Here is a 24,767-nt window from a genome sequence, read left to right as displayed (position 1 = left end):
GTATGTTTTTTTTTTTTTTTTTTTTGGGAACAATCACATTAAGAAACAAAGAACAGACTGTAGGATATATGCACAGTGGAAAGTAATAATAAACAATAAATAGTTTTAGATTAATACAATTGAGACTATGGCTGGCAAATAAGCTCGTAACTCGTGGATCGCTTGTGACTCGCCTCTAGCTCGTTCGATAGTGGACCAAGCTATTAACGAGCCAGCTCAGTCCAAGCTTGGGCCAAAATAAACAAGCTGAGCTAGAGGTCAACTCGACCCATAACGAGCTATACTGTATAGCCCCGCCCCCGTATAAATTTTGTGTGGATTTATAATATTTAGTTATATGAATTTAGTTGTGAATTTATGTATGAATTCTATCATATTTTATAGTTTGGATTATTTAAATAATCAATGTCCTTTCTTATTTTATATTTTTGAATTTTGTATAATAACAACCCAATAAAGCCTGGCGAGCAAGCTTGTCAGCTCGCGAGCTAGCTCGGATTAGCTTGTCACAAGTTCAAGCTGGACTTTTGGCTCGGGTGACCTAGGTCCAGCTCGCTCGGTCCAGGCTTGGACCAGAGCTAACAAGTCGAGCTAAGGCCCAGCTTGGCCCGAGCCAGCTCGTTAACAACCCTAATTGAGACTGTTTAAGATACTATTGAGTAAAAGCCAAATAGAAGGGGTGTATGAAAATATAATTGTAATGATTCTTATATGTAAGGTATTAATTGTTATTAATTGGGATATGAGCAACAATAATGATTGAAAACATGTAATATAAATATCAGTTAAATAAAGGAAAAAAGAGAAGAAGATCATAAAGTTTATGAGATCTCTTGTGGCTTGCTAAGATAACGATTGATCGAATAATATAAAAAATTTATTGGTTGATGCACGACTCTCTGATATTATAAATGGTTTTGTCCTTGACATAGCTTTGTAATTTCTTCACTTCTATCAATGCACTATACCTGCAGAGAGTTACATATTAGTTGAAATTGGTATTTACACAATCCAGTTGTATTTCAAAATAGTAAAGGGTTTTGTAAATTCAATGGTGGGAATATTGTTTCAACTGAAATCCCCATCTCATCTGGGAAGACAAGTTCGTGTTTTGTTGTCATGTGTACATAATTTTGTAGAACTCCTTGCCATAATTTTAGATGTGAGAATGAAATAGAACACAATAGAACACAATACATAAAAAGTTAAAAAGAATTAATTAAATAAAAGGAAGCGTCTAATTGTCCACAGCCTTTTGTCCACCATTTGTCCACAGCTTTGACTTGCGCGAATATTGTAAAATTACTTCTACATGCTGTATAATTATACAATATATCACATAAAATATATCAGTTAATCATACAACATCCAGCAACTATTTGAAGTGGTCCCAAGATAGTTACAAAAAAGATTGCAACTTGCACAGCAAGACAAAAAAATTGTATTTTCAGACTGTACTTTCGAAAATTACAGTTATATGAAGTTATTGGCAGTTAGTGTTAGTTATTAGCAGTTATTCTGACAAAAGAACGTGATAAAAAAGGCAAAATTACATTTTATTCTGACTTGCGCGAATACTGTAAAATTGAGCACTATAACCATAAAAATAATATGTTCAAACTATAAATTTACCGACATGTAAAATGGACAAATGGACAAATGAAAACAATAAAATAAAATGTTCAAAAATAACAATTTTTAATGCTGTAAAAATATCAAGTTAAACTTTTAAATGAAAAGGTAAAAAATATAAAATTACATAATTGTAAAATTAGCACATTAAATAAAAACAAAAAAAATGTCAATTTTTAATACTGTAAATTTGCAAACGTAAAATGTGAAAATTAAAAGTATAAACTATAAATTAGCAAACTGTGAAATCTTAACGTAAAAACAATAAAATTACAATTAAAAAAATATAAATTTGCAATACTGTAAAATTGTTAAGTTAAACTGTGAAAATAAAACGTAAAAACTATAAAATTTCAATACTGTTAAATAAGATGTAAAAAAATGCAACAATTCAGCTTAAACAAAAACCTGCAAATAATCATGAATACTGTAAACTTTCTACTTGTAAACCATAAAATAATAACATGTATACTATAAAACGTCTAAAACTATACATCTATTCATCATTTGTTCAACAAAACAATATTCACCACACATGACAACTGTCCAAAACAAACAATATTCACCACAAAATATTTTACTACATCATCCAACACGAACCACAGTATCAACTAGAAAGTAGAAAACTATATCATTCAACATTCAGACTAAAAACTTTCGGTGTGCATTGTTGGGATGAGTAAGAAGCCTCATCACAAGAACCACACGTTCTTTGGAGATATCATCCTGCATAACAATAAAATAAACAATGAAACAAAACAAATTGCGTTTATTACAAATAAGAATTAGAAAATAATATTACAAGTTATTTACCTGAGTAAAAATCATATGACTGTTTGTGATAATATTGTACACAAAACGCAACACGAAGATAACACAATCGTTTGAATTATCTCCCTGTTTTGGGTAGTCCTTAGCATCTACACGAACATCTACCCAGTCAGGTTTGGCTGAAAGGTAAATTAATATCAGCAATTAATAAAAACTTTAATTATTAAACCTGCAGTTAATTGCCACAATAAAGGAAAACTAGTACAGCAATACTGTAAAATTTTAGAAGAAGAAAGTATCATACAATAAAAAAACACTCACAAGTTCACCATGCAAGAAAAATCTTGAGCCAACTAATAGTGTGCCAATGAAATTCCATATAAGGCCCATCTTCACCAACAGATGTGTAATAGTGGATTTCCATGGCAGGAACATCCACTGCATAAATAACCCAGTGATTTTTCTTGCAAATGGGAACAAAAAGCCATCTTATTGTATCAAACTGAGGTCCAAACAACTGAGAGAGGGACTCAAAGGTGGCATACGCAGTGTAATCATGCATACAAACCTGTATCATACAAATAAAACACATTAAATAGTACTCAAGTATTTCAACAACAAAAATATAAAGATTTAATTAATAAAATAAAAAAGCAAAAAATAAAAAAAAACTTACAGACAAATAAGGATTAATGAAGAACCATTTATCCCTGACAGGGGTCTCAAATTGCATGACACTCATAATTGTTTCCACCAACTGCAAAATTAAAAAACAAAAGTGAAAAACCTTCTTAGGATATACTGTAAAATTACTTCATATATCCAGTAATGTTAATTAATGTGTTCTCTGAACATGTCATTTTCATTTATTAGAAATAACATATCAAAACCAAAGTACATAATGTAAATGTACAATCATACCTCACTACTTACGGGTTCCTCAGGATTCATTAGGTCTTTCAACACCATCAACCTGCACCAGAAGCCTCCATACGTGTGAAGGAAGGTTGTCTCAACGTTGATCAATTTTTTGTTCTTCACATTGCTCCACCACTAATCGAGAATTTGGATTGGATCACTAGACAGTTCTTCTCGATGCTTGTACCCAAATCTCTTAACAAAAGGCTTCTCAACTTCTTGGTCACCCCCATCATAGAACAAACTACTATGAAAATTCCATTGGTTAACATCTTCCTTAAATTCAATGGGTTTAGGAGCTATGTAGTTGTCTAATAAATGAGGCATTACGGTTACCCACTCTGCCCAATCTTGAGTTACTTCAAGATTTAGTTTATATGAAGCATCCACAACAACATCATGATACTCTGCTCTAATTTCATCTTCAAATTTTTTTCTTGGGTAGAATGACCCTTGGTGAGCCTGTACCAATCTTTTTCCTCTTTTCAACTTTCACCTTCTTTTCAACTTTCATCTTCTTCTTTGGAGGAGGTTTACCCCCCCTTTCTTACTGCCCCTGGTTTTCTACCCCTTCTCGAGACTCTACTTTGTATAATTGCTCCTGTAGTACTTTGGGTACCTGCATTAACTTCTTTCGAGGAGGTTCCCATATCAGCATCTTTCCCCTTCTTCTCTAATTGTTCATCATTATATTCTTTTAACACTTCATCAAAAATAACTTCTAAAACATTGAAAGCACTATCAACTATATAATTCTGATCTTCTACACTGTAGGTACTAAGTCTTTCAATTAATTGTGCCTGCATAATAAAAAAAAATTAATGTATAAATACTGTAAATAGCAAAATTTTATAATGTTAAAATATTAAGATAATACTGTAAAATATATACATCCACTTGTGAAAATGAATCATTAGATTCAATTTCTGGTGAACTCTTGCCCACTGGTGCTGCTCTTGCCATTTTTTTTGTGTGCTGTCTTGCCCTGTTTTTTAAGCTACACAATGAAAAACAACTAATATCTAAACAATATAAATTAATAAAATGAATAATGTATACCCGGTATCAATACTGTAAAAAGTAGTATATAAAATATAATATTACTACATGAACAATTTAAGTATAAAAAACAGAAACCTTTTGTGCTCCCACTTCAGGTTGGAGGTGAACTAGAGGGTCAAAAAGTGAAAGTTTGTCAAGTGAAAGATCAATCTCAACTCTCCTTTCTTCATCAGTTTCGGTATGATCAGTGTCACTTTTATAATCATGGACATGCAAAAACTCCTTTTCTTCTACTACAACCTTACTTTGCTTGTTCGTACCCAAAGCATGATCACTGGCAGGTGCCTGATCATTCGCATCCGCCGCTTGATCATTTGCAGCCGCCCCTTGTTCATTTGCAACCGCCTCAACATTTGCAGAACCCTTATCATTGGCAGCTGCAAATGAACAAGCGGTGTCTGCAAATGTAGAGGCGGTTGCCAATGAACAGGCAGCTGCAAATGATAAGGGTTATGCAAATGTTGAGGCGGCTGCAAATGAACAAGGGGCGGCTGCAAATGATCAAGCGGTGGCTGCGAATGATCAGGCACCTGCCAATGATCATGCTTTGGGTACGAACAAGCAAAGTAAGGTTGTAGTAGAAGAAAAGGAGGTTTTGCATGTCCATGATTAAAAAATTGACAGTGATCATATCGAAACTGATGAAGAAATGAGAGTTGAGATTGATCTTTCACTTGACAAACTTTCACTTTTTGACCCTCTAGTTCACCTCCAACCTGAAGTGGGAGCACAAAAGGTTTCTATTTTTTATACTTAAATTGTTCATGTAGTAATATTATATTTTATATACTATTTTTTACAGTATTGATACCAGGTATACATTCTTCATTTTATTAATTTATATTGTTTAGGTCTTAATTGTTTTTCATTGTGTAGCTTAAAAAACAGGGCAAGACAGCACAAAAAAAGAGAGCAAGACAGCAGCACCAGTGGGCAAGAGTTCACCAGAAATTGAATCTAATGTTTCATTCTCACAAGTGGATGTATATATTTTACAGTATTATCTTAATATTTTAACATTATAGAATTTTGCTATTTAGAGTATTTATACATTAATTTTTTTTTATTATGCAGGCACAATTAATTGAAAGACTTAGTAGTACCTACAGTGTAGAATATCAGAATTATATAGTTGATAGTAGTGGTTTGCTAACGGGTTACCCGTGACCCGTTCCGGGTAACCCGTTAGGGGTAACGGGTAGGGCGGGTAGACGGGTAGGACGGGTACGGGTACAGCCCGCAACGGGTAGACGGGTAGTTTTCCCAAAACCACTACCCTACCCGTTTATTACCCGTACCCGTTGCGGGTTGACGGGTACGGGTATCCCGGGTACGGGCGGGTTTTTTTTTTTTTTTTTTTTCCTTTCTGTTTTTTTCTGAATTTTTATGCTTTGAGATTCGTGCCAAGTTAAAGGACATCCCGGATGGAGTTTAGATATAGGAGTCCGTTTTGAGATTCATGCCAAATTAAAATTGATGACTCATATCTCATTCTACAAAGTCAGGTATTGCACTGGATCTGAATTTTATATGGTGCCGCCAAAAAAATTTTGAAATTCAAATTTTGTAACGGGTCAGGTACGGGTACGGGTAGATGGGTACGGGTAGGCGGGTACGGGTTGGCGGGTAGACGGGTACGGGTTGGCGGGTAGACGGGTACGGGTACAACGGGTTTTTTTCAAAATTATGTTGTCCGGTCCGTTTATTACCCGTACCCGTCTACCCGTCTACCCGTTTGTACCCGGGCAACGGGTACGGGTACCACGGGTAACGGGTACGGGCCGGGCAAAATGGGTTCAACCCCTAACGGGTTTAGCAAACCACTAGTTGATAGTGCTTTCAATGTTTTAGAAGTTATTTTTGATAAAGCGTTAAAAGAATATAATGATGAATAATTAGAGAAGAAGGGGAAAGATGCTGATATGGGAATCTCCTCGAAAGAAGTTAATGCAGGTACCCAAAGTACTACAGGAGCAATTATACAAAGTAGAGTCTCGAGAAGGGGTAGAAAACCAGGGGCAGTAAGAAAGGGGGGGGGGGGGGGTAAACCTCCTCCAAAGAAGAAGATTAAAGTTGAAAAGAAGGTGAAAGTTGAAAAGAGGAAAAAGATTGGTACAGGCTCACCAAGGGTCATTCTACCCAAGAAAAAAATTTGAAGATGAAATTAGAGCAGAGTATCATGATGTTGTTGTGGATGCTTCATATAAACCAAACCTTGAAGTAACTCAAGATTGGGCAGAGTGGGTAACCGTAATGCCTCATCTATTAGAAAACTACATAGCTCTTAAACCCATTGAATTTAAGGAAGATGTTAACCAATGGAGTTTTCATAGTAGTTTGTTCTATGATGGGGGTGACCAAGAAGTTGAGAAGCCTCTTATTGTTAAGAGATTTGGGTACAAGCATCGAGAAGAACTGTCTAGTGATGCAATCCAAATTCTCGATCAGTGGTGGAGCAATGTGAAGAACAAAAAATTGATCAACGTTGAGACAACCTTCCTTCACACGTATGGAGGCTTCTGGTGCAGGTTGATGGTGTTGAAAGACCTAATGAATCCTGAGGAACCCGTAAGCAGTGAGGTATGATTGTACATTTACATTATGTACTTTGGTTTTGATATGTTATTTCTAATAAATGAAAATGACATGTTCAGAGAACACATTAATTAACATTACTGGATATATGAAGTAATTTTACAGTATATCCTAAGAAGGTTTTTCACTTTTTTTTTTTAATTTTGCAGTTGGTTGAAACAATTATGAGTGTCATGCAATTTGAGACCCCTGTCAGGGATAAATGGTTCTTCATTAATCCTTATTTGTCTGTAATTTTTTTTTTTTTTTTTGCTTTTTTATTTTATTAATTAAATCTTTATATTTTTGTTGTTGAAATACTTGAGTACTCTTTAATGCGTTTTATTTGTATGATACAGGTTTGTATGCAAGATTACACTGCGTATGCCGCCTTTGAGTCCCTCTCTCAGTTGTTTGGACCTCAGTTTGATACAATAAGATGGCTTTTTGTTCCCATTTGCAAGAAAAATCACTGGATTTTTTATGCAGTGGATGTTCCTGCCATGGAAATCCACTATTAGACATCTGTTGGTGAAGATGAGCCTTATATGAAATTTCATTGGCACACTATCAGTTGGCTCAAGATTTTTCTTACATGGAGAATTTGTGAGTGTTTTTTTATTGTATGATACTTTCTTCTTCTAAAATTTTACAGTATTGCTGTACTAGTTTTCCTTTATTGTGGCAATTAACTGCAGGTTTAATAATTAAAGTTTTTATTAATTGCTGATATTAATTTACCTTTCAGCCAAACCTGACTGGGTAGATGTTCGTGTAGATGCTAAGGACTATCCAAAACAGGGAGATAATTCAAACGATTGTGCTATTTTCGTGTTGCGTTTTGTGTACAATATTATCACAAACAGTCATATGATTTTTACTCAGGTAAATAACTTGTAATATTATTTTCTAATTCTTATTTGTAATAAATGCAATTTGTTTTGTTTCATTATTTATTTTATTGTTATGCAGGATGATATCTCCAAAGAACGTGTGGTTCTTGTGATGAGGCTTCTTACTCATCCCAACAATGCACACCGGAAGTTTTTAGTCTGAATGTTGAATGATATAGTTTTCTACTTTCTGGTTGATACTGTGGTTCGTGTTGGATGATGTAGTAAAATATTTTGTGGTGAATATTGTTTGTTTTGGACAGTTGTTATGTGTGGTGAATATTGCTTTGTGGAACAAATGATGAATAGATGTATAGTTTTAGACGTTTTATAATATACATGTTATTATTTTATGGTTTACAAGTAGAAAGTTTATAGTATTCATGATTCTTTGCAGGTTTTTGTTTAAGCTTAATTGTTGCATTTTTTTACATCTAATTTAACAGTATTGAAATTTTATAGTTTTTACGTTTTATTTTCACAGTTTAACTTAACAATTTTACAGTATTGCAAATTTACATTTTTTTTAATTGTAATTTTATTGTTTTTACGTTAAGATTTCACAGTTTGCTAATTTATAGTTTACACTTTTAATTTTCACAGTTTACGGTTACAAATTTACAGTATTAAAAATTGACATTTTTTTTGTTTTTATTTAATGTGCTAATTTTACAATTATGTAATTTTATATTTTTTACCTTTTCATTTAAAAGTTTAACTTGATATTTTTACAGCATTAAAAATTGTTAATTTTGAACATTTTATTTTATTGTTTTCATTTGTTCATTTTACATGTCTGTAAATTTATAGTTTGAACATATTATTTTTATGGTTATAGTGCTCAATTTTACAGTATTCGTGCAAGTCAGAATAAAATGTAATTTTGCCTTTTTTATCACGTTCTTTTGTCAGAATAACCGCTAATAACTTACACTAACTGCCAATAACTTCCTATAACTGTAATTTTCGAAAATACAGTCTGAAAGTACAATTTTTTTGTCCTGTTGTGCAAGTTGCAATATTTTTTCTAATTATCTGGGGACCACTTCAAATAGTTGCTGGATGTTGTATGATTAATTGATATATTTTATGTGGTATATTGTATAATTATACAGCATGTAGAAGTAATTTTACAATATTCGCGCAAGTTAAAGTTGTGGACAAATGGTGGACAAAAGACCGAACAATTAGACGCATCCTAAATAAAATACTGACCTGTTCATCTTATCTTTCTGAAACACACGGCCTCATCATGACTAAGGTCTCAAGAGAAGGAATTGAGAACAGAAACTTGAATATTGTACAAGAGATAGTACAGTAAAATATCTATATAAAAATAAAGAATGCTAAATATTTTTTTCAAAGTCGGGAGAAACACTTGGCAAATAGAAAATAAATAAATCGAGTAACAAACTAGTGGTAATACTTTTAAAATAGAAGTTAACAACATTGAGAAAACAGAAGAGACTTTCTCTATTTAGAGACCAGAAGGACAGAACAACCTAAACAATGCAAAAATGCAAGCCGCATCGGGATGGGACTAAGTTATCATCCTCTTTTGTAAATTGAAAAGGTAGCAGGTGTCTTTTGTCTTCACTTGCACTTCATCAAACAAAAGTGCCAAAAATTACAATAACACAAAAGTAAGTTCAAGAAAAAAGCACCTGAGTTGTATCGTATTGAGTAAGAAGTTTGCCAGAGATAGCCGCATCATAATATCTATATATTGACATTGACAGTATTTATGTATCGAATTTTACTTCACATATGTTTGCTGTACTAGTAATGGGTGACATCCTTCTCTACCTACAATCATATATTCACATTTAGCTCTAGATTAGCATGTTGATGCAAGGTCCAAGTCACTGCATTGTTAAAACTTTTGACTGACATAAACTTGGGTAGTTTTGTAGTACATAGCACAGTGTCAGTGTCATGTTGTGCCATGCTTCTGCTTTTCCCCATTTTAACCCAATTTTCATTATAATCTTTATGTATATTTCGCAATTTTCCCATGACTCTTAGGTGTGTATGTCATCATTTTATAAAGGGTTTTGACTGTTCTGTCATTTTTCTGACAGCTGAATTTTTAGGATTTGTTGTGAGTAATTGGCTACATGGAAATTTTTAATTTTTCATATCAAAATGCTCACTGACTCATGTAGTTTATGCTAAAAAAATTATTACAGATAGTGGGAGCCCAGAGCTTGGTGAAATTCTAGGTCTTGTATATTTCAAGTTTGTGCCAGCACATAATTAACATTGTAATTTTCCATTTTTACCAGTATGAGATTCGACAGATAATTATACATGTCTAAAAATTCCAATAAATGGGAAATCTTGGTCAATGACACTTGGCATGTTACACCCTATCTACATGCAAAATTTGGGGATATTTTATGGTATTGTAATTATGCACTTTAGTCCCTCCTTATGTTTTAATTACAATTATGAATGCAGGATTTGTTTTACCCCTGACTGCAGGTTCAGATTGGTGAAATGAAGTTCACATATGCCATTCACTGCCCTGTCAGCTTATGTACTCAGAGAATCAAAATGTGTTTATATCAGTCATGATATTACCAAATCAAGCTAACTATTACACCTTCATCTCATATACTTTCACATACTGGTCCTCATAATTTCTATTTATTACTATTTTATTTAATTCTTTGAAACAGTAAGGGAGATACATAGAGATGTTCATATTCTTATTATAAGGTCATAGGATGTCTAAGTTCTTATTGAATCCAGCAACTGGACTAAGCTTATATAGCATGCGTTACATCCTCTCTTCAAAGTATCTTACATGGAAATTCTTAGTCTTTTTGGTTATTTTCAAAATCTGTTAATGAGTGAGCTAACCTATCAAGATTGACAGCCTGTGTTTTCATAGCCTTGATGTGATGCTAGAACCAAACAGGATCCATGTTGGCAAAGGTAAAGAAGAAATTCAAAGTGCAGGGTGAGGACATTACCTACTAGCCTCTTGGTTCGTGAGGTTTGTCTACTACTTTTTTAGAATTAAATTTCATCGTTAAACGTACATAACATTAACAGTTTACTTCATTGCTATAAGAAGGAACATAATTCATTCAAATTGGCATTTGATAATTTGGTTAGGTTGGGCAGTTTGCAAAATGGTCCCTCCCATTGCATCTTCTGAATGCAGTAAGGAGGCAACCATTGGAGAATAAAGTAAATTGGTACAACATTTCAATCTGGAAGCTTTCATTTCAACCGAGCGCGAAACAGATATTGTTTTTTGTAATTATTATGTACTGTCTTTCATTTAACTCATATCATCATCAATAAATTTTGAGTAAAAAAAATTTTAAGGGACAACCAACTAATATAGTACCTCTTCTCCAGATCTTGAAGAGCCGCTGAGTTGCTACTTTCTGCATTATTGTTAAAGGAGGAGTCTTGTTGGTGCTCTTGCTGATTCAATTAATATTTAATCCTGACAACATGCTCAAGTTGTTAGATGTTGCAATTAGGAAAAAACATGACTTGGAGAAATTTGAGACTAATTACCCTTTATTACTTATTTTTTAAATTTGGAGACGAAAATGGCATATTACCCCCCAACAGTTCCCTTTACCGTCAAATAATTATTTTAACACTGATTTTTCAAAGCTCAAACTGGTTTATGTGGTACTGGCCATCTCCAAGCCAATGTGTTATTTTTGAAAACCTAATTAAATATTCTGGTACTGTACTGTGATATACCAGCAACATAGTGGTACGATCCTAGTAGCCTACTAAAAAGGCTACATTTGTGTAGGGTTACTCCTAATTTCCTCAATTTGGAGTATTTTAGTAAGAATGGCAGTACGTACAGCTGCAAATAAGAGATATCAAGAAGAGATCAGTACCTCTGCCTGGCATTGCGTCACTTGCGGAGAGAGTGGAGACAGAGCAGGAGAAAGGGAAGAACGATGAGCAGCGAGAGGAGCAAGTGGAAGGTGGGCCCGATGTTAGCGGTGAATGACTGAAGTAGGGAGGTGTCCAATCGAAGAGGGCGATGACGGAGGAATCCGCATCATCCCAGGACAGTTAGCAAACCCATTAAAACCCTTTGAGTACAATAAATATCGGACCCAAGCTGCTTCCCTTAGATAGAGATGGCACGCAGCAAAGAGACGAGGAAGGGAGCGAAGAACTAAATGAACGGCTGGATGAAAGTGAGATACGAGCAAAAGAGAAAATGTTATTGGGTGACGTCATGTGACATCAGCTGGTTAACATCGGATGGCAGCAATCTGAGGTGGGGTGGTACTGTTGCTCGCTACAGTAACATCTCATTGAACTTCAAGATATTCTAATATATATATAATGTTAGAGATTAACTGGACTAATTAAAATTTTCATCGATATTTCTTCAATTAGAATCGAATAATGTCAGAATACATAGTTCATCTACTTCTGTAAAACTGACACCACTGGTGTCTCTTTTAATAAAATTTGAAGTCATGACCTTCACCTTTCTCGTCAAAAAAAAAGTTCATCTACTTAATTTGTTGAATTTCAAGAAGAAATTTCTTCAACCAAACCATAAACTAATCTTATTGACTTGTTAAGCAGAAGGCGAATCTAATCCATAACAGGAAATACAAATCACTAACAAGTAACAACCACTCTTACAACAAAAATCATATAATTAAAACATATATGTGCAGTATAGAGAAACAATTTTCTCTCTTATCATAACTAACTTCCATTCACTTTCCTGCAATTGCTCCTGATCTCTCCATCAGTCCCAGTCAGGGGGCTAATGTTCCCCATATTTATCATCGACTGCGCAAAGCTAGTGAAGAAAGTGCTCTGACTACTCGCGTAGCTGTTCACAGTCGAAGCAGTGGAAGCTCCCGTTGTAGAGAGCAACTCTTGATCAGACTGCAAGAGGCCTTCATTGTTTTGGAGGTTTACATAGTATTTATTGTCGAATGTGTCAGGCGTGGTGAGGTCCAGGTTGTTTAGCACGGTACCATCTCCGTTTTGTGGACAGTTCTGTTGTAGTGTGGCTAGGTAAGATGAGCTAAGACTCGGGTCAGAGGTACCGCTACCACTGAAATTGTAAAGCCGGTTGGTGATGAACTGGCACTGCGCTCTTCCGAATGTATGGGCCCCTGTGTATGATTTTGCAGAATTTTGTTTTTTATAATTCAAAGGGCTATAATACAGAATTTTGAGCCTGTAATCTTGTTTTAGATTTTGTCTAACAATGTGCATATTAAATTATTAATCAATCATCTGTTCATGTATTTCTATTTTGAATTAAGTTTAATTATCAGCTGATGATGCCTTTGATCAAATCTTACAGTCTGAATATTTGGCCAAACAGCTTGAAGAAAAAAGGTTAACCTGATAATGTGGCAAGATCGGTGTCGCTAAGGCCGACCGCTGAAAATTTTGACTGAAGGGTGGTAAGGTCATCAAATGGACTTGGCAGGCCATTGTTGGCACCGTTCTGGTTTGCGGTTGTGCCATCTCTTCTTCCAAGAAGCACTTCCCATGACGGTCCACTTGCCTGAAACAGTTGCCATTCTTTAAAATTGCAGGAGAAAAAAGGATCGATGTCGAGAAAAAAAAAAAAAAAAAAAATGAACTCACTAGGCTAACAGATATTTCTGCTGCAATGGCAAGGATGTCAGCACAGGAGACGACTCCGGGGCAGACATTCTCGACAGCAGTCTTGATGTCATCAACCACGTCAAAACCACGAATCGAGTTTTTGTTTGGGCGTGCATCCTTCTCACTTTGTATGGAAGCACTGTCGTCTAGCAAAACAGACCCATCGCAACCCTAACATGATTTACAAAAGAAGAAAGAGGAAATATATACAAAGTTAATGTCAAATTTCAAATCAATCTTTCATGAGTAACAATGGAAGTATATACAGACATTACATTGACAAAACAATCATGGAAGAAGAGGCGAGTGAGACTTGCTAAAATGCGTGTATCAGACTGTTGCGCCTGTTGAATTACGCCAGTAACAATACTCGACACATTCGAACAAGTGTTGGCATAAAAGGTGGAGCTTAGTTGAGCTTGGGATCCATGGAAAATCAAAACCAAGGAAATCCAAAAGACTAGTAAAACAGAGTTCAATGACATTTCTGCTTCTCTGAATTCTAAGTAGGGAAGCTTGTGTGGAATATGTTTCAAGGAGCCATACATGTATTTATAAGGAAAATATAGAGCTCAATTTTTGGCATGTGAAGAATGTATAATTGTACACAATGATTGATTCATGCATGCCACGGAAGCTTCTTATAGATTGGTATACTTTTTCGTTAAGAGAAGATCATGGTCAATTGTGTCATCCCTTGGAAAGAGTACAAGATCTGGATTTATCTATTTATTACAAGAGAGAACATGTATTATATTATATTTATGCATATACTGCTGAAATTATAGCTCCAGTAGTACATAGAAGTCAATATCAAAGGGTCAAAGATATTACTAAATGGGATATATTTGGTCTCCTGTGATTAGGTGTCATTCAATGATTCAAACCTTCTTATCTGGGTACAATATAACCACTCTACCTCTTTACTTGGAGGAACACAATCAAGAATGAATTCCAACTCACAAGAAACTCATTTTTTTTTTCAATTTATTCTACTAAATATTTTATAATTATCACATCCTAATTACGAGAGGGTTCTAATACCTCATCATACCTCATATTTTATATCTTCATTATCAAAGTTTAAACTGTCAATCCAAACTGATCAACATGATATCCATACTAAAATATGATTGGGGATGAAATTTTTTTTTTACTATTTTTTAAGATAGGTAGAAAAACATTGTTTTTGAACTGTTCAGAAACAATGATTTTGTACCTATCTTAAAATATAGTAACAAAAAAAGAATCAAAAATTATAAAATTTCATCCCAAGATAAATTTTAGTATTGATATCATATTGAGCGGTTCGAATCGACAATTTGAATTTCGGAAACCAATATATAAAATTTGAAATATGATGAGGTATGAAAAATATGAAGTATTGGAATCTCCTCCCAAATTACTCTTATTGTATAGTCATTTACCAAAAGTTAATATTAAAACAACAATTTGGTCAGTAATAATATTATTATTACAACTAAAATACTAAATTCCACGAATGTTTTAGCCCATTAATTAAGTCTCATGCATAATTAGTTGCTATAACTTCATTTGTAATTGCAGATGGAAACTGATCAGAACACAAGTTTGAAAATTCTCTTCTCCTATTTTCCACAATTGCTATAATAAAAAAAGTTATAATGTTATTAGGGAAAATTGCTATTTTAAAAATCAGAATGACAAATATACCCTGTCAACCTCTCTTTATTCCTTCATATCTATTGATTAGTTGATAAATATCATATTAAATAATACAAAAAAAAAAAAAAACCACGTCCTAATCTTCCTCTTTTTTTAATTAAGAACTCTACTCTTCCTCTTTACTCCGCTGAATCCAACCCCTTCTTCACAACTCCTTCAAACTTTTAAAACCAGATTGACAATGATCGCACCTCTATTAATTCAAGATCATAAATAGTTGACAAGATCCATTCAATAATTACTTAACAGTAGATCATATATGTTATTATGATAGATACTAAAAAAATCCAATCCATTATTATTATCTTGGAATAATTATATAAACCTCATACTAAGAAGACATATACACCTTAACCATAAAAAAAGAAGATGAAATATACACCTTAGAGGGTAGTTCGCTTGCCTAGATAATTAAGTTATCATTATGTATAAAAGCTATAGAAAAATCAGTTATCATTAAGAGTAAAATACTAAAAAAAACAAATGAAATTTGTAAAACTAAAAACAAGCTTAATGCATGAGATATTATAGTGATAATTATTTTTATATTTATCAAACTATATTAGCTATTACTTTGAAGATATCAGTTGAAAAGCAGGTCATTACTATGATATTATCAACTAAAGGTTTCTCAGAAAAAAAATGTAATATTTATATGTACCATACTTTGTAGTAGGTTTTGAAGTAACTGGGATGAGAACATCTACATTCCTGGTATTATTAGAGTTTTTAATATGACGTGGCAGTTTCTAATTCAGTTTGAGGTATGTGAAAGAGTTTCTTATTAACAAACTGTTTATAAATTCTATGCTAGCTAAATGATTGACTCAAATTATTTCTTCTTTTTAATTTGTTGCTGACGTGGTTTAATAGAAACTCTAAAATTAATTTCATAAATGTAAGAGTTAAAAACTTTAGATATCTTAATTTCTAAAAAGTGATTAACAGTTATTTAATAATTCATTTAAATTGCTGAAACGTAGTTGCTCTGATTACTAACTTAAAGAAGGCAACATGAAATGTTCAACCAACAAATAATTATTGACAATGCTAGCTAGGCTTCTTTCAAACTGTCCCATTCTTTGAGGAGCAAATCAAGGGATAGAGGCAAAATTTCTATCAGATTCCCAAACCCAAAAATTGAAATTTCAAAGTTCAACAGAATTGGTACTTCGTTGCACATGGCTATCTGTGCGTAAGTCTTGATTTCTCTAAATTAACTATAGCCCTCATCCCCATCTAACCTTCTCAAACAGTTTGTTAGGAAATAATTAATAGATTAAAAAAAAAAAAATTGACTCGTTAGGCCTCGCTTGTCTATTGTGACATGCCACATATATAGGTGTGCGCAATCACAGTGATAATTTAATGATTCAGAAAAAGTTTAGTGGAGTCAAACATTCGTGATTCGAGAATAATTTAGAATTATATATTGAATTATATATTGAGTTTGTACCAAAGATCTTAGTCTCACAAGAGAGCAAAAAAAAATCATGAATAATTCGTAAAATTCGCGAATTATTTGGAAAATATTCGAAAAACCGAATAATATGCGGATTGATTCACTAAGAATTGAAATCCGAATAATTTGCAAATTAATTGCGAATAAGCTTGTTACTGTGTGTGCAAGAGAAATGCACAAAAGGTAGCAGTTCTTATTGAAATATGAACTATATATTAATAGGAAATTAGGAATTAAACACCAACCCTTAATTAAGTTGGTCGGCATATATGATATATCTAAGTATCATTTACTAAAAAACAGCACCAATTTAACCAATAAAATATCAATCATGTATGATTCTATGAAATGAGAACCATATCCTAAATAATAAATATCTTGTCGTTATATAATTGAATAATAATATAACTAAGCAAGCCATCATTTAGTGTAATTTGTAAGGCTCTGAAACTTGAGGCCTAAAATGATAGTTATCATGATCTGTCCCATTTTATTTAAAGGAGAAAGCCACTTAAGCCACTTGGACAATGTGGGTTGCTTTCAAACTAGAACAAGTCAAGAAAGAAGGCGTCACCAAATCTATAAAGGGTTGCTTTCAAACTAGAACATTTCTGACATCTGATGGATGTCTGAAAACGAATTACACACCTAATTAACTGCTAATTAATCTAGTCAATCAATTAATATTTAATACACTACTGGTTACATTGACAGTTGGGACATTGCACTTAATAGCTCCTTGACAATTTCTTGGCACCAATGATTTGTAGTGGTATATATATATATACACTACTATGTTTTGCAAATTAAAGTGAACATTTTAATTTGTGCTCATATTTCTAGTTTTAAAGTTTAAATAGTCCATCTGAACTTCTCAACATGTTCTTCAGAAAAAAAATTCAAAAATAAAAAAAAAATAAAAAAAAACACTGATTTTGAAAAATTCTAAAAATATAGTAAAAAATTTCTAAAAAATGAAAAATTTGGTCTCGAAGCACATTTCAATATGAAGAACATGGTGAGAACTTCGGATTGACTATTTGAACTTTGAAACTAGAGATATGAGCACAAATTAAAACACATACTTTAATTTGCAAAGCATAATAGCCTTACTCTATATGAATATATATATATATATAGAGAGAGAGAGAGAGAGAGAGAGATGGGCTATGGTGCATTGCAATGCATAGACACCCTTGTGCATTGGACCATAAATCATTGATTCAAAGTTCAAATGACCGATCCAAACCGTTCATCTTGTTCTCCATATTAATATGTGCTTGGAGACCAAATTTTACATTTTTTGAAATTTTTTTTTACTATTTGATATCTCCATATTATATCTAAATTACAGCCCTGATTTACACTGAAACCTGTGCTTTAAAGCCTATAAATGTGGACTTTTTACTTATATTTCGATGAAATGTGGTACTGCTATGCTTTGTTTGGTATTTTGCAGGAAAAAGGGCGAAAAACTGGATCTGACTACTTTTCATACGGCCCATATGACATTTTGTACGGCCCGTACAGGATCTACCCAACTACACATAAGGTTCCACAACAGAGGCACAAAGTCTCCAAGACAAAGCACAGGCATACGGGGTCCCCTACGGCCCGTACGGGGTCCCATACGGCCCGTAGGGCGCTAATTCGGAAAATCCAGCTGGAATCTGAAATGAGCATAATTTAAGGAGGCCGAAAAGGAAGCCTTTTGGGGCGCGATCTGGAGCATTAATTGAGATATTTCCTCACCAAAAAAGGGGAGATTGACAACTGGAACTTGGACAAGCTTTCTTGGAGCAAAAGACAAGAGGATGAGAAGAGGAAGAGAAGTGAAAACGCGAGTTTGCAACGGATCTTCGGATTTCTCCACTGTTTTGTCATGAACTCTTTTATTTCTTGTTATTTGTGTTATCTTATGAACATGAGTAGCTAATTTACTTTGTTTCTAGGGTTAAGATGTAGTTTCTAGTTTGGTTTTGTTTGCATGCTACTTGGATTTTGTGTTGAATGCTTTGTTTTTACCTTGTTGAGTAGTATTTTGATTGCTTTATTTGTGCTTGCTTGAATTGATTAGTCATCCCGTTAGATGAATGCGCACATCTAAGTGTTAGGAGCCAAGTCTATGACATTTAATCCAACCGAATAAAGTATATGAAGTAGGGTGAAACCAAGGAGTACCCGAAAGGTGAAACTTTCCTTGAGGCGAAAGTCCTTGGATACTTTTAGTAAACCAACAAGTAACTTGGATAAATTAGGCCAAAATGCGAAAGTTGAGGTTTAACGCATCTAAGAGGGAAGTATTTGAGTCCGGTAATCGGGTACTAGGCCAAAATGCGAAAGTTGAGGTTAGGTATCTAGATCTGGTCGATAGAAACCCTAAACATTAGCATCAACACAGAAAACAGTAGCTGCAGCATTAACTCGGGGTCCCCTACGGGCCGTACGGGAATCCGTACGGGCCGTATGCCTCGGGGCTGAACAGAAATGAAATCTGAACCCTGGAAACGCCTTTTTATTAATTGAAAACCACTTTAATTCTCTTTATTGTCTTTTAAACTTGTCATAAATCATTAGAATTGTCAGAACCAAACCAAACCAATTTTCTCTTACTTCTAGAATCTCAAGTAATTTTAGGATAAGTCCGGTCATTTTCTTCCGTCCCTGTGGATCGATACCTGAGCATACTCATCGATAGGATAGTGCACTTGCTATCTGATTTGACAGAGTATAACAAAGGTTTAAAAGGTATAGCTTGCTATACTAAAACTTTGTAGCATATATTCTGTGCGAACAAGTTTTTGGCGCCGTTGCCGGGGACGGCAACGAAAATTCTAGACTTTTTCTTATTTTCGCTTGATTCTAGATTTTAATTTTAATTTTTCTTTTTTCATCTTTGCAGGAACATACTGGAAGAGCCACGGCCCAAGAACCACTACCATCTCAGAAGCAAGGGGCAAACTTCCAACACATTCGTTCCAGCACCATCACATCTGTCACCTCTCCGTACGGCCCGTACAAGATTCATACGGACCGTACAAGTCGACAACAGAGGCCAGACAGACCCAGAATAAGACGCCATGGATCTGATGTATAACATGGCGACAAACCAACAGTGGTTTGGCTGCGACAATTCTCGAGCTGGAGGAGGCGGTCGATCCAAAGTTGATCAGATCACAATTCTATTTGCTAAAGCTGCCAAGCTGGAGGAGGCTATGCAAGAGGCTTTAGCTAAAATGAGCGTGAAGGCAGTCAGAAACCCTCAACCACAGCCATGTGTCATGTGTGGGGATTGGAGGCACTCTTACGAGTATTGCCCACTGGCGGAATGGGATGAGGAACCCGAACAGGTCAACTATCTCGGCAACTACAATCGCAATTTCTACAATAATGCACCATTCGACACTTCAAACGACCGCCCATTCCAATCCGATCCACCCGAGCCGTACATTGATCCCGCGGTGAGTAATTTCATGCATGAGCAGGGAAAAATGAACCAAATGATCTTCGAGCAATTGCAGGCTCTCAATGCCCAACTGGCTGATTCAGTTGCTCAGAACAGAAGGAATGAACAAATGGGTCATCAAGCTGCCTCTGCACAACCACCTCCTGGAAGACTGCCCAGTCAACCAGAAATGAACCCCAGACGAGAGGTAAAATCCATAACCTTGCTGAGTGGGACAAACTATGAAGGGCCCTCCATGCCTGGTACGGGCCGTACCAAATCTGTACGGGTCGTACCAAACCCTGACCATGCAGAACCAGCTCAACCAGTAACCTCATCTGACTCCACACCACCTTGCACAAACCGTACTAACCCAACACAGGTCGTGCCAAAGCCATCTGAAGAGATCCATAACCGTGCAGATCCAACGCGGCTAGTAGTGAATGTTGAAGATTCTTCCGACGCGGGCCGTACCAACCCAGCACAGGCCGTACAGAGAGAGCCTGAGAACCAAAGAAGGAAGGGGGACACTTTGCTTATGCTAGACCTTTTAAAAGAGGCTGAGAATCAGAGAAGGATGGGGGCCAAGAAACCACCTGGCACGCCCAGTGGGACACAGTACCAAGGACCAACCATACCTGTCGAGCCAGAAACAGACCATACAGTCCGTACGAATCCCATACGGCCCGTATCGACCTCCCCTGAGATTCCCGAGCAGTCAGAACCTGATCCAATTGAAGTTGTGAATGAGAAGACAGACCATACGGTCCGTACCAATCCCGTACGGCCCGTACAAAATGAAGCTGACAGACAGAAAAAGAAGGTGGTCGAGAAACTACCACCCTACCAGCCACCTGTTCCTTTCCCTCAGAGGCTAGCTGAACCAGAAACATGCTGTGCAGTCAACGTGGAGGATCGATTGGCTAAGGGACAACTCCGTGAGGGATACAGGAGCTCAGTTAAAAATTACTCTGATTATTTATCTGAGTTGCAGGATGAAACAAGCGAGTTTGAGACGATCTGCACGGCAGACATGACGCCTATCTGTCTGGAAGAATTGCCATACGGACCGTACCCAGATCATAGGGACCGTACACCAGAGGAATCTCAAACAGAGAAGCTGGAGATTGAGAAGGAACCAAAAGCTCAGGCTGGAGCTGAGGCATACGGTCCGCACAATATTCATACGGACCGTACAACCAGCCAGACAGAGCAGATCACTCCCGAATTAAAACCTCTCCCAGCTAACTTCAGGTATGAGTTTCTAGACCCAAATAAATCCTGTCCTGTGATCTTGAATGCAGATCTCAGCCCTGATCGGACTGCCACGCTCTTGGGGAAATTGAAAGCTCACATAAGCGCGATCGGGTGCTCAATCAAGGACTTGAAAGATATGGGGTGGATTTTTCTTTTGCAAGTATTTGACAACACGACACTTTGCTCAGATCCGCCCCCGAATCGCACTGCTAGACTCTTGGAGGATTTGAAAACTCAGCAAACTGTGATCGGGAACTTAATCGAGGAGCTGATGGGCACAAACCCAGCCACATGCATGCACAGGACCTTACCAGCGGATGATCACAGGCACACGGACCGTGCAGACCAGCATACGAGCCGTGCACAACCAACCTGGTCTATGCTTTCTCTCCCTTGGCGCGTTAAAAAGGAAAGAATGGTGTATCCTTTCAACACATTTGACACGACGCTCCACCAAAAACCACCCGACCCACCTCCCACCAATCAGTGAGGCGCCCCTGCCTCTTCCCTCACTCCATGTCTGGTTAGTTTCCATATTTTCTTCTATTTTATTTTTCTTGTGTGAACTCAAGCATTGAGGACAATGCTTCATTCAAGCTTGGGGGGGTGGAATAGAAGAAAACTGTATCTGCATTTAGGGCATGTTTATTTTTCAAAAATTTGTATTTTTCAGTGATAAATTTGCGTTATTGCTTGAATTAGGGACTTTTGTGAAAAGTTTTGGTTGTGTTTGGGATGACCTTGAGAATTTACAACTAACCTCATAATTGATCAAAGAACTAATTAGGAAGGGATGTTTTGAGAACTTGAAAATATGAAAACTTGAATTGTATCGAAAAGTCATTTTGAAACTGAACTCTGCCTTTTAAAATAGAGAATTGGGGATTTTAAATAATAGAAAGGTTGGGATATCCATTGGTATGAAAGAATACCTTGGATGTGTGTATTCATGATATATGCAAATGAAATAAATGAAAAGATGGAGAAAATAAGAGTACTGGCAATAAGTCCTACTGGGCGCCTTTGAGCTCGTCTCCCAAAGAAAAAAAAAGAGTACTGGCACAATCCGACGGGATGCCTTTGAGCTCGAAAAGTTTCAAAAATATTTGCAGTTATCAACACATGAAATCCGCGACTTTCTAACCTAAGCTTGTTTCAAGCTTGGGGGGGCGAAAAAGGAAAAATCACCACAAACGAGGGCATAATTTCAATGTAAGAATGAAAGATTGATCAATTCAAGTAATTAGTTTTTTGCAAATATTAAAGCATCTCAAAATATGAAGTTTGATTAATCAATTAGTGGGGTGAATCAAAATTCATCAAGGAAAATCCAAATTGTATCCAAAAAGATTCTCATGGTTCTTGATAAGAGCAGTTCATGTAAATTTTCACATTTAGGAATTTATTTGCATTTAGGTAATCCAAAGACCAACCCTATACCCATGTTGGGATTTTTGCTTGAGGACAAGCAAAGTTCAAGCTTGGGGGAATTTGATATCTCCATATTATATCTAAATTACAGCCCTGATTTACACTGAAACCTGTGCTTTAAAGCCTATAAATGTGGACTTTTTACTTATATTTCGATGAAATGTGGTACTGCTATGCTTTGTTTGGTATTTTGCAGGAAAAAGGGCGAAAAACTGGATCTGACTACTTTTCATACGGCCCGTATGACATTTTGTACGGCCCGTACAGGATCTACCCAACTACACATAAGGTTCCACAACAGAGGCACAAAGTCTCCAAGACAAAGCACAGGCATACGGGGTCCCCTACGGCCCGTACGGGGTCCCATACGGCCCGTAGGGCGCTAATTCGGAAAATCCAGCTGGAATCTGAAATGAGCATAATTTAAGGAGGCCGAAAAGGAAGCCTTTTGGGGCGCGATCTGGAGCATTAATTGAGATATTTCCTCACCAAAAAAGGGGAGATTGACAACTGGAACTTGGACAAGCTTTCTTGGAGCAAAAGACAAGAGGATGAGAAGAGGAAGAGAAGTGAAAACGCGAGTTTGCAACGGATCTTCGGATTTCTCCACTGTTTTGTCATGAACTCTTTTATTTCTTGTTATTTGTGTTATCTTATGAACATGAGTAGCTAATTTACTTTGTTTCTAGGGTTAAGATGTAGTTTCTAGTTTGGTTTTGTTTGCATGCTACTTGGATTTTGTGTTGAATGCTTTGTTTTTACCTTGTTGAGTAGTATTTTGATTGCTTTATTTGTGCTTGCTTGAATTGATTAGTCATCCCGTTAGATGAATGCGCACATCTAAGTGTTAGGAGCCAAGTCTATGACATTTAATCCAACCGAATAAAGTATATGAAGTAGGGTGAAACCAAGGAGTACCCGAAAGGTGAAACTTTCCTTGAGGCGAAAGTCCTTGGATACTTTTAGTAAACCAACAAGTAACTTGGATAAATTAGGCCAAAATGCGAAAGTTGAGGTTTAACGCATCTAAGAGGGAAGTATTTGAGTCCGGTAATCGGGTACTAGGCCAAAATGCGAAAGTTGAGGTTAGGTATCTAGATCTGGTCGATAGAAACCCTAAACATTAGCATCAACACAGAAAACAGTAGCTGCAGCATTAACTCGGGGTCCCCTACGGGCCGTACGGGAATCCGTACGGGCCGTATGCCTCGGGGCTGAACAGAAATGAAATCTGAACCCTGGAAACGCCTTTTTATTAATTGAAAACCACTTTAATTCTCTTTATTGTCTTTTAAACTTGTCATAAATCATTAGAATTGTCAGAACCAAACCAAACCAATTTTCTCTTACTTCTAGAATCTCAAGTAATTTTAGGATAAGTCCGGTCATTTTCTTCCGTCCCTGTGGATCGATACCTGAGCATACTCATCGATAGGATAGTGCACTTGCTATCTGATTTGACAGAGTATAACAAAGGTTTAAAAGGTATAGCTTGCTATACTGAAACTTTGTAGCATATATTCTGTGCGAACACTATTTATTAAGCCACTTTGAAAATCGCTGATTCGGTGGTCCAGAAATTTTTACTGTTTTTACTGTTCACCCGGATTTTCAGATTTTCAATAAATCTAAAAAAATAGTAAAAAAATTCCAAAAAATTTAAAATTTGGTCTCCAAGCACATATTAAAATGGAGAATAAGATGATCGGCTTGGATCGGTCATTTGGACTTTGAATCGGTGATTTATGGTCCAATGCACAAGGTTGCCTATGCATTGCAATGCACCAAAGCCCATCTCTCTCTCTCTCTCTCTCTCTCTCTATATATATATAGAGTGTGGCTAATTTGCTACCAGAAGCACTTCGACCGAGGTGCTTCCGGGGCTATATTAGCATATGTGATGTCCAAACAACAAATTCAAACCGTTAGATGTTCAATCTATATTAAAATCTACTTGGAGACCAAATTTTATATTTTTTGG

General features: G+C 35.8%; 1 protein-coding gene and 1 long non-coding RNA gene across 2 annotated transcripts; both read right to left on the bottom strand.

Annotated features, from left to right (window-relative positions):
* Window positions 1-779: 779 nt before the first annotated feature.
* Window positions 780-11,607, bottom strand: LOC144565799 (uncharacterized). Its single transcript, XR_013514975.1, has 3 exons — window positions 11,212-11,607; window positions 9,066-9,113; window positions 780-968 (listed from the first exon to the last, which is right to left on the bottom strand). It is a non-coding gene; the product is annotated as an uncharacterized LOC144565799 (long non-coding RNA).
* Window positions 11,608-12,391: 784 nt separating this feature from the next.
* LOC144565798 (peroxidase A2-like) lies at window positions 12,392-14,050 on the bottom strand. Its single transcript, XM_078315635.1, has 4 exons — window positions 13,763-14,050; window positions 13,467-13,658; window positions 13,218-13,383; window positions 12,392-12,982 (listed from the first exon to the last, which is right to left on the bottom strand). Exons 1-4 carry the CDS (start codon window positions 14,033-14,035, stop codon window positions 12,564-12,566), a joined length of 1,050 nt encoding a protein of 349 aa, XP_078171761.1. The 5' UTR covers window positions 14,036-14,050; the 3' UTR covers window positions 12,392-12,563.
* Between the last annotated feature and the right edge of the window lie 10,717 nt (window positions 14,051-24,767).

This window comes from Carex rostrata, chromosome 14 (genome assembly GCF_964058835.1).
Source record: "Carex rostrata chromosome 14, lpCarRost1.2, whole genome shotgun sequence".
Taxonomy (NCBI): Eukaryota; Viridiplantae; Streptophyta; class Magnoliopsida; order Poales; family Cyperaceae; genus Carex; species Carex rostrata.
Note: the sequence above shows the minus strand (reverse complement) of the source record. Positions and strands in the feature narration are given on the sequence as shown.

Coding starts and splice junctions, on each gene's coding strand:
- LOC144565798 (XM_078315635.1), bottom strand. CDS start 14,035: ATGTATGGCTCCTTGAAACATATTCCACACAAGCTTCCCTACTTAGAA. Junction 13,659..13,762: donor TCCATGATTGTTTTGTCAAT/GTAATGTCTGTA, acceptor AAATCATGTTAG/GGTTGCGATGGGTCTGTTTT. Junction 13,384..13,466: donor CAGAAATATCTGTTAGCCTA/GTGAGTTCATTT, acceptor CAACTGTTTCAG/GCAAGTGGACCGTCATGGGA.